Source organism: Buceros rhinoceros, unplaced genomic scaffold (assembly GCF_000710305.1).
Source record: "Buceros rhinoceros silvestris isolate BGI_N320 unplaced genomic scaffold, ASM71030v1 scaffold7714, whole genome shotgun sequence".
NCBI lineage: Eukaryota > Metazoa > Chordata > Aves > Bucerotiformes > Bucerotidae > Buceros > Buceros rhinoceros.
Window position 1 is genome coordinate 19,099 of NW_010409956.1, and position 14,858 is coordinate 33,956.

The window sequence follows — 14,858 nt, forward strand, 5'->3', positions numbered from 1 at the left end:
GGCAAAAAAGTTGAGTACCTCAGCCTTCCCCTTGTCTGCTGTTACCAGTTTGCTTATTGGGGGGGTGGGATGACACATGCTTTCTTTTACATTCTTCTGATTGATGTACCTGTAGAAGCCCTTCTTATTATTCTTTGCATCCCTCACCAAATTCAGCTCCAGCTGTACCTTGGCTTTCCTGACCCCATCCCTACACAACTGGGTAGTGTCCCTATACTCTTCCCAGGATGCCTGTCCCTGCTTCCACTGCCTGTGCAGTTCCTTCTTGTCCTTTGCTTTGACCAGCAGGTATGATTCAGCCATGCTGGTCTCTTCCCCTCCTTGCCTGATCTCTTAAACCTGGGGATCAACAGCTCTTGCACTCTACGGAAAGCATCCTTAAACATTCTGCTGCTGCCAAACTCTGGCACGAGAGAAGGATGAAATCCTGATGATCACAGGAGTTGAGAGCACAGCTACAGTGCTAGAAGGTGATGGAGCAGGAAGGCAGATAAGGTCTGTCCCTTCACTGAACATGTGAGAGGGGACAACATTCTACTGGAGCTAGAAGTGGCTGATGACCAAGTTCCTTCTGGCTTAGCTCAGGCAATTAGATATCACTGTCCTAGGATGCCTTTCTGAATAACTTGCAGTGAGTTAAGGTGAACCTTCTTACAGAGTAAGATAATCTCCTTATGGAGCAGCAGCAAACACTCCAACAGCAAAAAGTCATTTTTCTAGCTGACTTCAACCTCTTTGCTTCTCAGCTAGACATAAACAACAGTCAGGTACTCAGTTAATCAAATCAAACTTTATTCCCATGAATTCTTATACCACCATGTTGAAGTTTGTTGCTGAACTGATACCTGCCTACAGCTTAAGCAGCTGTGAATGGGAAAGTCACTGCTTACATCAACTTCAAAAGGTAAACTCTCAAGAGGTGTCTATTTCAGTCACTATCTTCTTGCTGTAGGTTCAGTTCTAAATATCCTGCTTCTCTTGAAGCTTCAACTTTTGTATTAAAAATGGCAACCATGAGCTTTAAAAAATGAAAGCAAAGACAAATCTAAGAAATAGATTGAAGTATTCCACTGATGTGGGGTCAGTCCTCACCTTTTTGTTAACTTAGAAACCTGTACAAATATACTATTTCTCTTGGCTAGATGCATTTTGAAAAGAAGGGGAAGTCTAACAACTCTTAAAGCCTCACCCTCCTACCTGAATTATTTAAACATTTGGTATAAATTCCTTTTAAGGTACTAACAATGTGCAGTATTCCTGCCCCTGGCATACTGGTCAATCCAGGTAAATAGGTGCAATAAACACTGAAGATTCTTTAGCCCTGCCCTGCTTTAACTGCTTTCTCTCATGGGTGTATGAAAGGGGGATGAACAGCTCTTGCTACCCATGAAGAGTCTGTGGAACCACTGCAACCACCTTTCATCAAAGAGGCTGTAACAATGCAGCGGAGTAGCCAGTTCAAGTGCAGGGCAGTTGAAGTAAAGGCAGTAGGTGCTAAGATGCCTTCATCTATGCCTAAAGCTCTTTTCTGCTTTGGGATCTGACAGGGAGTCTGTAACATGCATAACAGTCACAGCTGGAGCAGCTCAGTTGTCAGTCGCTGACAAATGGTGGTTGCTGTGACAAGCTGCTAGTCTCTGTGCAGCTCTGTCTGTGCCCTTACAGCTGTCACTTACAGCACACACACCATCCCTCTGGACAACTCCAGGCCTGAGTCATGAACTGTGTTGCTCTGAGACCTGCTTTGCCTCCTCCCAGGACAGGCAGGAAGCTGCTTCTTACAAGGCAGAGCATGCCTGTATAAAGAACATCCTACTTCAAGAATGAAAATGGCATCCAGAAATAGGTGTTACTGCATTATTCTGGGTAACTCTGACTAAGTGCAGGTTAATCAAGTATCATGACCAAGCAGGCATGCCCTCCAGGCCTAAGGGTGATACAAACTATCCACTCATACTAGCTTTTTATACTCAGCAGAAGAGACCGAGCAAGTGGCAGGACTCCAGCCCAATTAAGTGCAAGCTACACCATGGAGACCATAGTGTCAGTTGTCTTTAAGAGCTCAGTTCTGGCTCTTTGCTCCTCTTCAGCTTCCTCTCCCTTCAACCACAGGAGCCTGCACAGTTACAATTCCATGCTCAACAGCTATTTCTAGCAGTCTCCCTTACATTAAGTGTTTAATTTAGTTGGGCTTGGCATACTTCAGCACTTCTTGAAAGGATTTAGAAAAATAATGTGCTGTGTGGACTCCTTAAACCCAGTAACTATATTTTTTTAATCTCAAATGCGGACATATCCCCCCTACAAGGTAGGGGGTGAACACTTCCTACTTTTTTAAGCCCATTCAGCTGGGACAGAGTCCACAAGTCAAACACCAAGAGCAAAAGAGAGCTGGGGAAGGGCAGGGGTCTGGCTGAGGGACATAGATAAGTCAGCCCTATTCAACAAAATTAGATGCTGTTGAGTCAGACACTTGCCAGCAACAACTGGGGAATTTCACCACCAGAGCACAGATCTTAAAACAGAGCTTTGCTTTGAACAAATCACCCTCTCCAGCTGCAAGTTATATTAAACCCTGCAGGGGTCCACATAAGTCTCTTTAGCACCATCACAGGTCAGGATGTTGCAATGCACCTAGTGCAGAATCTGCAAGATGGAGATAGTTCTGAAGGTCCAATTCAAGTAGCACTCTATAAAATCACCTGAATTTAAAATTTCAAATCCTAAACTGGACTTCAGTTCCTAAAATTAGGGCACTGATTTGGCCCTACTCAGAGCATGAGGTTTTTGATTGTTTATGTAAGTGATCCTCAAACAACCTTTTGTTCACCACCTGCTAGAAGGTATCAGTAAGAATCTATTTGTTTCATCATCAGTTTCCGGCTGTACTCATAGGCAACAAACAGCGCTCCATTGGCCAGGAATGCACGGATCATAGTTGGCTTTAGTCCAGAATACAGGGCAAGTACACCTGGAAATGAAATCAGAGCCAGTCAGCAATTTATTCCATTGCCTGTCTGCAGCAACCCCTGGGCTTTTACTTCCAAAGGGTACTGAAGTATCTAGAGTTGTAACATAAATTTAGCCATTTAAGTGCTTATGTTAGAAGCTTATCTCAGGTACGACGAGGTCTTCAGAAGGCTACCACGATCACCTGAGGATACAGTTCATAGCAGCTGTACCACAGCAAAGGGGCAAGGGGACAAAAAATCCAGCAGGACTATGTTGGAGCTGTGCCCCAAGTCAGACTCTGCTCTGCAGAGTATATTCCCTTGCATCAGGGCTGGGATTTGTATCTGCTGCTGTATATATTCTTACACCATCTTCCAAAGTGCCTGGCACAGGCCATTTCCAGAGATGGGACACTGAGACAGATGCCCCAAATTGCCAAGTTAGGTGGGATTGATTTATCAAACAGCCCTCAGTAAGTTGTATATTAACTTATAGTGATGAATAAAAGTTCTGTAGAGAACTTAACCAGTTTCTTCAATTTTCATGTATAGGTTTGGTTATAGGTAACAGAGCCCATTCCTCTACCTGCTTTTAATGCCTACTGAGCTTTTGTTAGCTTTAGGTGAATTGCCTCCTGCACCAAGAGGCGTGGAAGATGCAGCAGGTCTCAATTTCTAGATTCCAAGCTATCCAGACTACATGAAGCATCAGTATTTCTGTTCATTAGAAAGTTACTGTCTGTCTCTAACATTATCAGTGGACTAGATTTCTTAAGCAATTTTTGGTTTTGGAGCGTATAGATCCCAGTCTGCACCCCTACAGATTCAGTTGACATGCTGCATACTCACCTTCAGTTCTCACAACAGTTACAAATGTTCCCATAAAGCCTGTCTGTTTTCCAGCCATTGAAAGAACCTGAATTCTAGATTTGACACAGTCCACAGGATACACAGCAATCCACAGGCAGCTGCCTCCAAAACCTCCGCTTAGTAGCAAAGGAATGGGACCTAAAGTTAAGAAATAAGTTTTTATCACACCACAAAACATCCACCATAGAACATTCAACGTAAAATACCACATTATTTCATCTACAGAAGTCAAAGAGAACACAGAGGAACTTGTTTATGAACAAAAGAGCAGTTTCTGCTCCCCCACAAACCTGTAAGTTAAATTTAAGCCACTAGTAAGTTGCAAGTCTAGCCAGAAGCTCAAAGGTTATAAGGAGTGCCTCTCAGATTATTGGCCATGCTAAAATAGCATAACTTGGAATTCTGTCTGTATTAACTAAATCAGCTTCTCTGCTTTCACACTTGTCATCACTTTCCAAGGCTAATTGTGAAATGGTTTAAAGTAACATCATGTAGTGTCACTAATCACCTATGCAGGGATTTATTCGGTACAGCGAAGATACTTTGTGATCCGTCATGTGTCATGACACGACCCGATTTTGTGTTTCAGATCAGATGTTTATAAACATCTTGCAACAACCAGAGTGTACGCAGCTGAAATCCTAACTCCCGCAAGACAAAGTATTACTGTTCAGTCTTTCAACTGAGAGACAAGCAATCTTTATTCTGGCATATCCTCATTTTTTCATGCTGAAAATTCAGTGTTCTTTTACTAGCATTGTAATTACATCTAATGGTCAGCAAACATCTAGCATACACTTGAACACAACACGGTACAATACAGCTGAAGACTTCAAAATCACTCTAAACTGCTGCTGAAATTAAATAGGTCAGAGCTATGTTACACTGTAGGGTCAGCAGTATTACTGTTAGCTCCCTATATTTATTCTCCATCCTGCTCCATTGGAAACCGGTCGCTTCAGTAATTAATACACAAAATTAAGATGTCCATATTTTGTAGGTCCAATTTCCTTGTATTTTACAGCTGCTCTGCATCATTACTACATCTTCAGGGAAGATATGCCCCCCTGCTGTTATGCCCCCCATGACAGCATGGTAAAATCCACCTGGAAAAAGAGGCACCGTACCTAATTCATCTTTTGGTCTCCCAGAGGCAAAGAATGTCCGGCTCAGTTCATACCCTCCAAAGAAGAAGAAATAGCCTGGGACTTCACGCAGCAAAGTGCTTGACAGGCCACGGTAAAATCCAAGGGGACCATCCTTTTGAATAACACCCTTTACTACTGACCAAACTGTACTGATAGAGAGGTTGATCCAGTTAGTGATGTTTAACATCCAGAAAATGACAACATTACAGAACAATAGGCAACTGCAGAGACAATTAAGGGTTAGAGCCATTATGCTGACAACAGATTTCAAGTAAGCCTTAGAAAAAGATCCTGCTGGGAGCCCTTCACTGGTATCCAGCTTTACTAGCACCTGAAAGATTTCCAGGCTGCGACCCTCCCAGCCACAACCCTTCTCTGGTTAACAGAGCACTATGAATGTGACACTGCGCCAACACAGAATTCAAAGTACTAAATATGCACAAAAGGGTTTCAGAGATAGATACTGGGCAGGGTGCATACTTACCTCTGTCCCTGGATGATCTTTCCTGACAACTGCATTTCATGCATGGCCTGCAGCCGGCACTTCACCAGCTCTGTGGGACAGAGGACAAGGGTGGCAAAGGCAGAGGCAAATGAGCCTGCAGCAGCATTCTGCAGATCACTGCAAGAGAGAAACTGCAGAAGGTATTTGGGCACTGACCTTCAGTGCAGTGGAGCCACTGCACCAGCACTCAGCTCCCTGAGCCAGTACTCTACATATCATCCTGAAAAACTGACACACAGTCTTGAGGAAAAGTCTCAAGGAAAAAAGGGAAGTTACATGAGCTAAGGAGATGAAAAACCTATCTCATTCCCTCTTCATGTATAACCCAAAGAAGATACATTGCAATCTTTACCCTTTGTGTTATATTTTAGTGATTGCAGCAGAATAAACACTATCAAATCTTCCCCTTGGCTTTTATAAGGATTTTTGTAGACTTGTTCTACTGGGCAATTTTTGAGTACTAGTTACTGCCTCAAAGAGAATAGGAGCAATAATCACCTCACATAAATGACAGTGTTTTCAAATTTACCTTACCAGTATTAATACAGGTTTTTGGTGGAAGATGCTAGAAATCTGAAAGTAAGGCACAATGGACCACTATAATCTTTCTATGGATACAACCATGTGAATCAGGATACCATGCAGACAAACGAACGACAGCATTGAACAAGACAGTGCTGTAATCTGCATTGACTCGCAGCACTCCAAAACTGAAGCTTACTTTGCAGTGATTTTTACATGTATCACAAACTCTGGGCTGATAAAATACCAGGACTCAAGAGGCTGGTACTCCCAGACCATACTGCTTTACGATACACTTTAAAAAGGCACCTGCGGACACTGGTGCATCGGACAGGAGCTGCACAATAGCAGAGAACAAGTGAAGCTTCTCCTTTCGGAACCTGGGGAATCAGCACAGCTGAGATTCACCTTGTTGCTGCACAGAAATTCTCTCCATACAGGGGAGATATTTGCCCTGTGCCCAGCAGTTTTATACATCTACGGTATCAGAGATTAAAGCTACAACTTTTCCTCTTACAGAATCATCAAGGAACTAAAGCTGTGAAATGAAGTAAAGCTTCATATTCAGATATGGCAGTGACAAGACCTCTGAAAGTGGAAAAAAATCACTTACTGCCTGAAGAGCAGCAACTGAAAAATATGCAGTAAATAAGAAATGGTGATGTTGACTGCACAACCCTCTTGCAGCACGGAAAGCTTGGCATAACAGGCATCTGAAATGCAACCCACTAGAGCCCAAGACAGAACAAGGCAGAGTTACAAACAGTGTTATGTGGCTAAGCCCTGCAGTCATTAAGCAATGAGCTAGAGCAAGGCAATAATGTTACACATTGAAGAATTAGGACAAGAAAATATAGAAGACGTGCCTTCTAACTGTGCTCTACAGGGTGCACAGGATCCTTCCTCCTTCAGGAGAGAAAAACCCCCAGATACTATCAGACAAAAAGAATTGTCACATGTACACAGAGGACTAGATTCAGCCATAATTCAGATCTTTCCAGCTCTTGTTTGTGGATGCCTAATTCTACATACTCAACTAGACCTGCTGTTCAGGCTTTGGTCTTGTATATAGTGAACCTCACTGGAGAGGTAGTAAGCCTTGAATCCTGTTCAAGTTCTCTCTCAACTCGAGATGCCTAATTCAGTATTTTTTCTTCATGGGAGCAAGAATCCCCTATTCTTACAGTGCTGCTGCTTCTATAAAATGCATTATCTTGTTTATTCAAAAGAAAATAACCTGCTGAAGATGACTAGTCACATACTGAGAAAGTCAGTCTGAGGTGAACAAGGATAATAGTTCTCAGTTTAGACTGGCATGGAACAAAAGTCAGTTTGGTTGTACAAAATGGATGTTAAAAGATAAAAAGGAATTTAGCATTTCTCTCTCCATTTGCTTTCTTTTTGACTCATGCATCAGCAGTCTGTATTCCTTTAACTGGAAAAAGTGATGTTTTGAAACTGTCCTTGTAACTGTTTTGCAAGGCTTCACACACTGACTGGGGTATCCCTAAACACGGGCAGGCAAGGCAAGCTTATTTCCAAGCCATTTAAAGGTACAACTGAAAAGGTTACTTAAAACAAAACCAAATTATTATATAGCTGGTTTTGAGAAATCTCAAACATTATAAAATAGTGAGAAAGTGAGAAGCAATTGCTTATATGTGGGTAAGAAAAATGGACAGGTTCACCTCAGTTTGTAACTTGATCCATTTTCTTCTTCAGGCTAAGATAGTATGACAGTTTTTAAACAGCAGAGACAATGAAGGTAATTATAGTTCTTTCTTTGTCGCGTCTGGAGTTTTGCCACCTCACCATGGTTTCTTGCCTTCCCTACAGCACACTACAAAGGCTTCTTGACTCTCCCACAGTAAGAATGGCTGAAGACATCCTGGGCAAACCACATGTACTCAGGACACCACTGCAGAGCCCATCAATACAATTCTCTCATACACGAGCCTCCTATGATGCCTCCACAATGATCCAGTTGAACAGATCAAGGGAGCAGCACCAAGGGAGATATCCTTCAAGTAGACTTAAATCCTTAAGTGTTTTGTCCTAGCACAGCCATACAATCACACTATTTGCTCTTCAACCAACCATGTATTAAGCAGCTAACCTGGATGTGGACAGTACCATTACCTGACCAAGGGAAGAAGGGTCAGACAGAGGCACTTGCTATTGCTACACATTCAAACCACGCTCCCATTCCGTATCCAACCCCAAAGGTATGGAGTAGTACACCTATGTATACTGGTTTTCCTGCACTACCTCGCCTACATACACTGTAACCATGCTGTCTCAGCCACATGAAGAGATGACCCTAGGACTTCTGCAAGTCCGTGGTCTACCTCCTGGGAGGACACACGAGATTGTTAAGAAGCAAAGCATGCTGCTGGTAGGCCTACCCCCTACATTTTAGTGGATAGGAAAAGATAAGGGGTCTGTAAAGTGAGCAAGCAGAAACCACCTGATCTAAGAAAGTGATTAAAAAAAATCAGTTCTGCCTCAGCTGAAAGGTCTCAAATGCCAGAAAACAGTGAAAGAGAATGCAAATAGAGAGCAATTAATATAATTTGTTTCTTCATCACTTCATATTCCCTCACAGCAGGCCTCAGTCTTAAGATAAAGCACATCTTAACATGGGACAGAACACCTCACTTAATGATACTTGTCTTGCACTTAAGAAGCTCCCGTGTCATGTCAGAGATCTCAAATGCAGAATCATGCCCTCTCCGCCTACTTCCCTTTGGATCCAGATGTGACAGAGGCAGAACAAAGCTATTAATAAAAAGCTGAATGTGATTAACCTTGCATCACTCTCTGAATGAATGGAGTTAGGACAGTATGAGAAGTCTTTTACACACTCTGTGGCAGCACAAGGACGGAGAATGTGCAGCTACCCTCAGCGCTGCACAGAAAACATACCTTGAGAAATGCGTTAACAGTAAGGCACACTGAGACCGCTGGACGACTGACAGCTCTAAACTGATGCACCTGGAGAAAAGCCATCCTAGCTAGAAAAAGATGATGATTATTATGCCAGTGCATAAATTCATGACTTGTTCACACCCTTAATACTCTGCACAGCTCTGGTCTCACAAGCTAAAAACCCAGACGCATTAGCATTTCAAGAGTTTGAGAGAAAGACAGTGAGGACGGCTAAAGGGACAACTTCAGCATCTGGGATCCTTCCACCCAGGAAAAGACTCAGGTGGGGAAGACGGGCATGGAGCAATGGATAGTGGTCTACAAAATCCCAGGCAGAATGGAGACAGTGGCTAAGGATCAACTGCCTCTTTCAGTTACAGAATTAATGACTATCACCTGCAGAACTCCCCGACAAAGTGTACTGTAGATGCAAGGAACTTAACAGGAATTTGAGAGGAGACTAGAAAAGTGCTTCAAAGGAGATTCAAAGTCACTGACTGGATCACACTAGAATTAAGAAATCCTCTGAAATAAGAGCATAGCCTAGCAGAGGACTCAGAGTAAGAATTAAACACTTCCTTCTCTTCTTTCTCATACTTCAGGCAACCACTTATTGCCAGTACTGTTCACAGAACACTGCAGAATTAAACCTTTGGTCCAACCACCATTACATTCAAACTTCTGAAATTTGAATAAAGGAATTTCTAAAAGCAAAGCAATATTAGAAAACTGTCCTTTCACCTTAGTATGCCTCCCTGTAAGATGGACTACCTCCCCCTGCAAAATCAGAACAACCTAGAGATCAAAGGAATACTAACTTTCAGGTGTTGCAGTGCTCATTCCCTTGGTAAAAGCATTCCAGGTAATGAATATGCCAGTTAAGTTGTGATTATCTAACCCAGCCAGCCGCAGTGACAAGTAGATAGCTCTGTTGTAGTTGCACACCATGTCCTAGCAGAAAGGTCTATATTCCAAAACTTACACTGCACACTGGCAGAGCTGGGCCTGGGTTATCAGTTGCACCCTAACAATACAGTACTTGCAAGTAGCTGTTGCCTGATTTTTAAATTTATTTTAAAATACAAAACAGATTTCTTTTACTAACCTGAGCTTTGTTTTCCTGTCTACTCCAACAATTTTTCTCACAATTTGTTGGCAAAATCCGTAACACATGAATAGAACAGAGTTCTCCGCAATGTTGGCTACAAGCGCTGGTGTGGTTCCCTTGTAGAAACCTCGAAACCCCACTTGCTTATAGGTTTTCACAAAACAGTCAACGATTCCTTTGTACATGTCGGGGAACGTCTGCATCTTCACCTTTGCTGTGTCGAAGGGCTGGCCAGTCACCACACATGCTGTCCCACCTAAGCCAGCAAGCAGTGCAAGTTAAGAGAGTGGCTGAAAGTTATCCCAACTGAAACACCTATATGCAAACAGCACTTATTAGGAAAATCACACAGAAAGCAAAGATTAATTAATTCTCTGCAGGAAAAGACAAGCGCACTGATTTTAGCACAATGGCATCAATTGTCAGTGGTGAATTTTGTTACCTGAAAAAAAAAAAAAAAAAATCAGTCATAAGACCAGTAACAGCTTGATTCTTATGAAACATTTCTTTACCTTACTAAAAGCAAGTATCTAAAGGTTCACCTACATAAAGGAGTACTGAATTAGAGGTATTGTTCTGGAATCAAGTTACTTGTGCTAACAAGTTCAGCAACGTTTTTCCCTTGCTCATTAATGCAGTGGTTCAGAAGCCACCTCATTTTACATTCCAACAATAACAAAAAACTAAAAGATTTTTAGTCAAGTGAGACAAAGATTCCCTCAGGATAAGAAGAACACAGCCGAGAGAGCGTAAAACTGATGATGCATTATAAATTGATAACAAAAGACTCAAGCTCTTTACTTCAAAACCCCAGATGATTCTCATCTACATTTATTCCCACATACTGGAAGAAAGCATCCAGGATAAGCTGAAAAGGGGCAAAAGTGCGAAGTTTCTCAATGTGCTCTTTTCGAAACTGAACTGCAAGGTCAATACCCTGAAAATACGTGAGATATTTCCATCACTGTCATCAATAACCACTTTGCCTCATACTCAACTGGATGGATCATTAAAAGGTTCAGAGCAAATCATGCAAGGAAGCACAAAGAGCTTCTTGCTCTGGGTAGGATAACCCAGGAGAGCAGTATCTGGCTTGGACCAGTAACATCCATGTAAGTCTCAGAGGAGAAGCAGAGCTGAAAAAGATCAGTCAAAGATACTTGCAGTTAAGTCAGGTAGATATTAATCTACAGGACAAATCTAGGTGCCTGTGTAAAGGCAGATCTAAAACATGTAGTAAGATAATGGCTGTTGGAAGAAACCCAGGAAAACCAGGAATGGTCTTGGGAATGTAAAGCTGAAAAATTGGGAGTTGACCTTTAACAGCTGTTCTGAAAAGAGAGAGCTTTCCTTACACTGTCATTGGAGGTGATACAAGCAGCCCAGTCACCTACAGCATCAAACGTTGTAAGCCTCAAGGTAAAGACCAAGAGCAGATATAATAGCTGTTCTTTCCTGAGGACTCAAAACCCAAGGAGAGCAAACAGAGTAACAGAAATGTATTTTTTCTAAGGAAATGAAGGAATAATAGCAGAAACATTCTCTTCCCTTGCAGGGAAAGGTGGTATTGTCTACTCAGTAACATATTTTGCAAAGGCTCGCAAAGCAGGCATTCGCTGGGCAAAATGTGGTGCCAGATGAAATGCTTCACAAAGGTGCCACAATGGACTCATGCTATCTATCACCCGTTGCTTGCTCACTGCACTAAGGTTAACTCTAAACAAATTACCTCAAGTAACCACCCTTGAATGCACTGAACACCATTAATACTGTCATATCCACAGCATTAAGACTGTCGTAAAAGGACTGACTGTAATGGCTACTGTATGGGAAAATATCTTTTCCCTGGTAGATTCAAAAAACAATTCATCCCTCAGCCATGCACTACCAACATGGTAATGTGACTGTCACAACTGGTCTAGCAAAGCTTTAGAGCGCAGAGTAGATCAGAGTGGAAGTTATTTAAGTGTAGTCGTCAACATCAGTCCTACTACTGAGCTTCTCAGCTTTCAAAGATTCACACCAGGCTGTTGCCCAAGTCAGTAACCCTTCAGACAGCCCCTTGCCTGTTTCAGTTAGAGAGGGTGACAAAAGCAGCACCTCAATCACTCTCACCTTTTGAGTTCCTTCCAAAACTCTACTTGAGACTGATTGTTAAACTCATGTAAGCATGAGAACTAATACTGAAACTTCAACCTCCTTCTGGAAAATTATTGATCTGCATAAGGGTTGCACCTTCACTGTGTGGCACAGGTTTCACCAGGGAGGAGCAATGGTGATGCAGTTACAACACTGGCTAAGATCAGCTGCTTCACCTCCATATCCTTAAAATACAGAAGGTAAGGCTTGTTATAGCAATGGGAAACTGCTTTTACATTTGTTAAAGGTATTAAAACTGTCCTTCAAAATTTTGGTGCAATTACGTTCTCTCCAGTGTTACCTGCAGCTCCTGCTGTGAGGTCAATAGCAGCCTGAAGAGCAGAGTTGATCCTCATGCTTCACGCTTGTTTATCAGTTCCTTCCAAGTGAAGTGTCCTGCTTCCTGCTAGGTGACAAAATATTTGTCTCCTGAGAAAAGAGAAAGATGAAGCATACAGGATTTACAACAGAAACTCAAATAGGCAAAAGTATCACATGAATGCTTCCACTTCCACTCTTCCATTTAGCATGTTCTAAACCATTTAGAGACAGAAAATGCTTGTCCTCAGAACTGAGATGCAGCATATTCGTATTCTGACTGACAAGTTCTGTCACAGTAGGTGTCAGGTTACTCGGGCTTTCCAGCTTCTAGTCTCCCTGGATCTCTCAAGTGAAAGCAAAGAGGTGCTCCAGGAAACTGTGCTGAGCATTACCTTTCTATTGATTAGAGAAGCACAGTCTCCCATCAGGTGTCTAAGGCTAGCTGGCAGGAATATCCCCTCCCCTGTCTCAGCTCCCCACCTATAAAGCAAAACAGAGAACTGCTCTCCTCACAGTGAACAGCAGCTAAGAAAACTGTATTCACGACGATACAGGCACATTAGTTATTTTCTTCATGGCTTAGAAGACATGAGTAGAAAGGGACAAATACGAACATCTAGAATTGTGTCTGGCCGTCATGTTCCCAGTGCAAGCCCCCCACCCCACCAGTATATTGTAAATAAGAATTGCACTCATCTCTCAGGAAAGCATCTGGAAAGCAGATTTCAAATAAAACGTTCAAATTAATTCAGTTCTCAAGTTTGCAGTAAGGTACTTTCACTAGGCGAGCAGTTAAAATGAGCTTGCTTATCTGAAGCAAAATCACTGAGCCAAGAGCTCTCCCTCTTTTAGATCACGTTGCTGAGTGAGATACTTGGCTAGTGGTTGTATGAGTCTTAAAAAACACACAAATACAAACATGAATCAGCCCCTCACCGACTTTCAAGCCTGCTTTCAAGCACATTACATCAGTAAACAGAACATTTTTCGTTCTTCTACCTACTGCCTCTTCTAAAGCCTGCTGCCTCCCAAAATGTATTTTGAAGTAGTATGAATGGAAAACATAATTTGAAAGAATAATTTTAAAAACCACACTGTATGAAACACATCCTTTACACAACTCTTACAAACACAGACACGTGCAGACAAGCAAGGCTTTAAGAAAGCCTGTCTCTAACAGAGTTATTACTCCTGAAGCTTAAAAAAAACCCAACCAGTAGGCCAAATACGGTCACTCAGGAACTTCGCACCTCCGATCTGTTTAAGATGTGTGTAATAAATGGCACTTATACACGCTATTTCCAAATTGTGGTTACAGATTTAAACCATTTCACCACTGACAGCATAGTATGCTGGGTGTTATTTCAAAATAGAGACTCCAAAACTAGGTTACACTTCATTACCCTATAAACCTCATTAGTGTTCACACAGGACTCCACAGATTTGCGTCTAATTTAAAGGAAGGAAAGAACAGATCAACGAGACAGCCTCCGAGTGAAGAGAGCTACTAGAGAGCAGCGATTGCTGACCTTCAGGAAAACGTAGGCCGCTTGCACCATGCTGAGTGCTTATCAGTTTGTGCCAGTCCCCAAAGCGAGCACATGCCACAGCACCTACAGATACCCACTGAAAGCTTAGTAGCAGAAGGAAAACCAGAGATGCCTGTAAAAAGTTTTAAGAGCCAAGGAAGTTTTGTTTCTGTATTCATAAGAACACATTCAGCCACTTTCAGAAGATTTAATGCTTAGTCAAAACTGCACAGGTATTATATATGTACATACCTTCCTTCTTATATTTTTCCTATTTGTAGTAACACTAGAAGATTAAAAACTGCTTGTAGATATAGCACGGTAACAACTGTTTCCTTACACCCAAAGTGAACTGAAGCCTCAAACCTGGAAACACAGAAGCATTAGTTAGCGTAGCAGATCCGAAAGTCCTCCACCTGCAGCCTCCGATGTTAGTCTCTGCTGATGCATTCTCCAAACACTAAATAGACAAACACAAAGGTAGCACTGCTCTTTCCCGCAAGATCCCGCAAAGGCAGGCCTAACTCTGCTTCCCAAGGTCACGGCAGGCCGGCATCCCCGCAGCGGCTGAGCACGCCCCGCGGCTGGCTGTCACACGTGCTCTCGGCCGGTGCCGAGACGGACTCTTTACTGGCCAGACCGCCAGCTCCAGAGCCGGCAAAGACGGAGGACTTACGAGAGGAAGGCTCAGGCTGCAATCGCGGCCACCCCCGGTTCCCAGGACACCCACCCTTTTTGAGCAGGAAAGCACCGGCCTGCGCTTGGCGGGAAGGTACGGAGGGTTGGCAGATGCCAGCCGGGGCAGGAGGCCGCCTCGCCTCGCCCCGCACCACCCCC

At 42.8% G+C, this 14,858-nt stretch overlaps 1 protein-coding gene across 1 annotated transcript; it reads right to left on the reverse strand.

Annotated features, from left to right (window-relative positions):
• Nucleotides 1-2,846: 2,846 nt before the first annotated feature.
• LOC104492817 (mitochondrial ornithine transporter 1-like) lies at nt 2,847-12,593 on the reverse strand. Its single transcript, XM_010135417.1, has 6 exons — nt 12,473-12,593; nt 10,030-10,288; nt 5,454-5,591; nt 4,949-5,118; nt 3,801-3,959; nt 2,847-2,971 (listed from the first exon to the last, which is right to left on the reverse strand). Exons 1-6 carry the CDS (start codon nt 12,525-12,527, stop codon nt 2,847-2,849), a joined length of 906 nt encoding a protein of 301 aa, XP_010133719.1. The 5' UTR covers nt 12,528-12,593.
• Between the last annotated feature and the right edge of the window lie 2,265 nt (nt 12,594-14,858).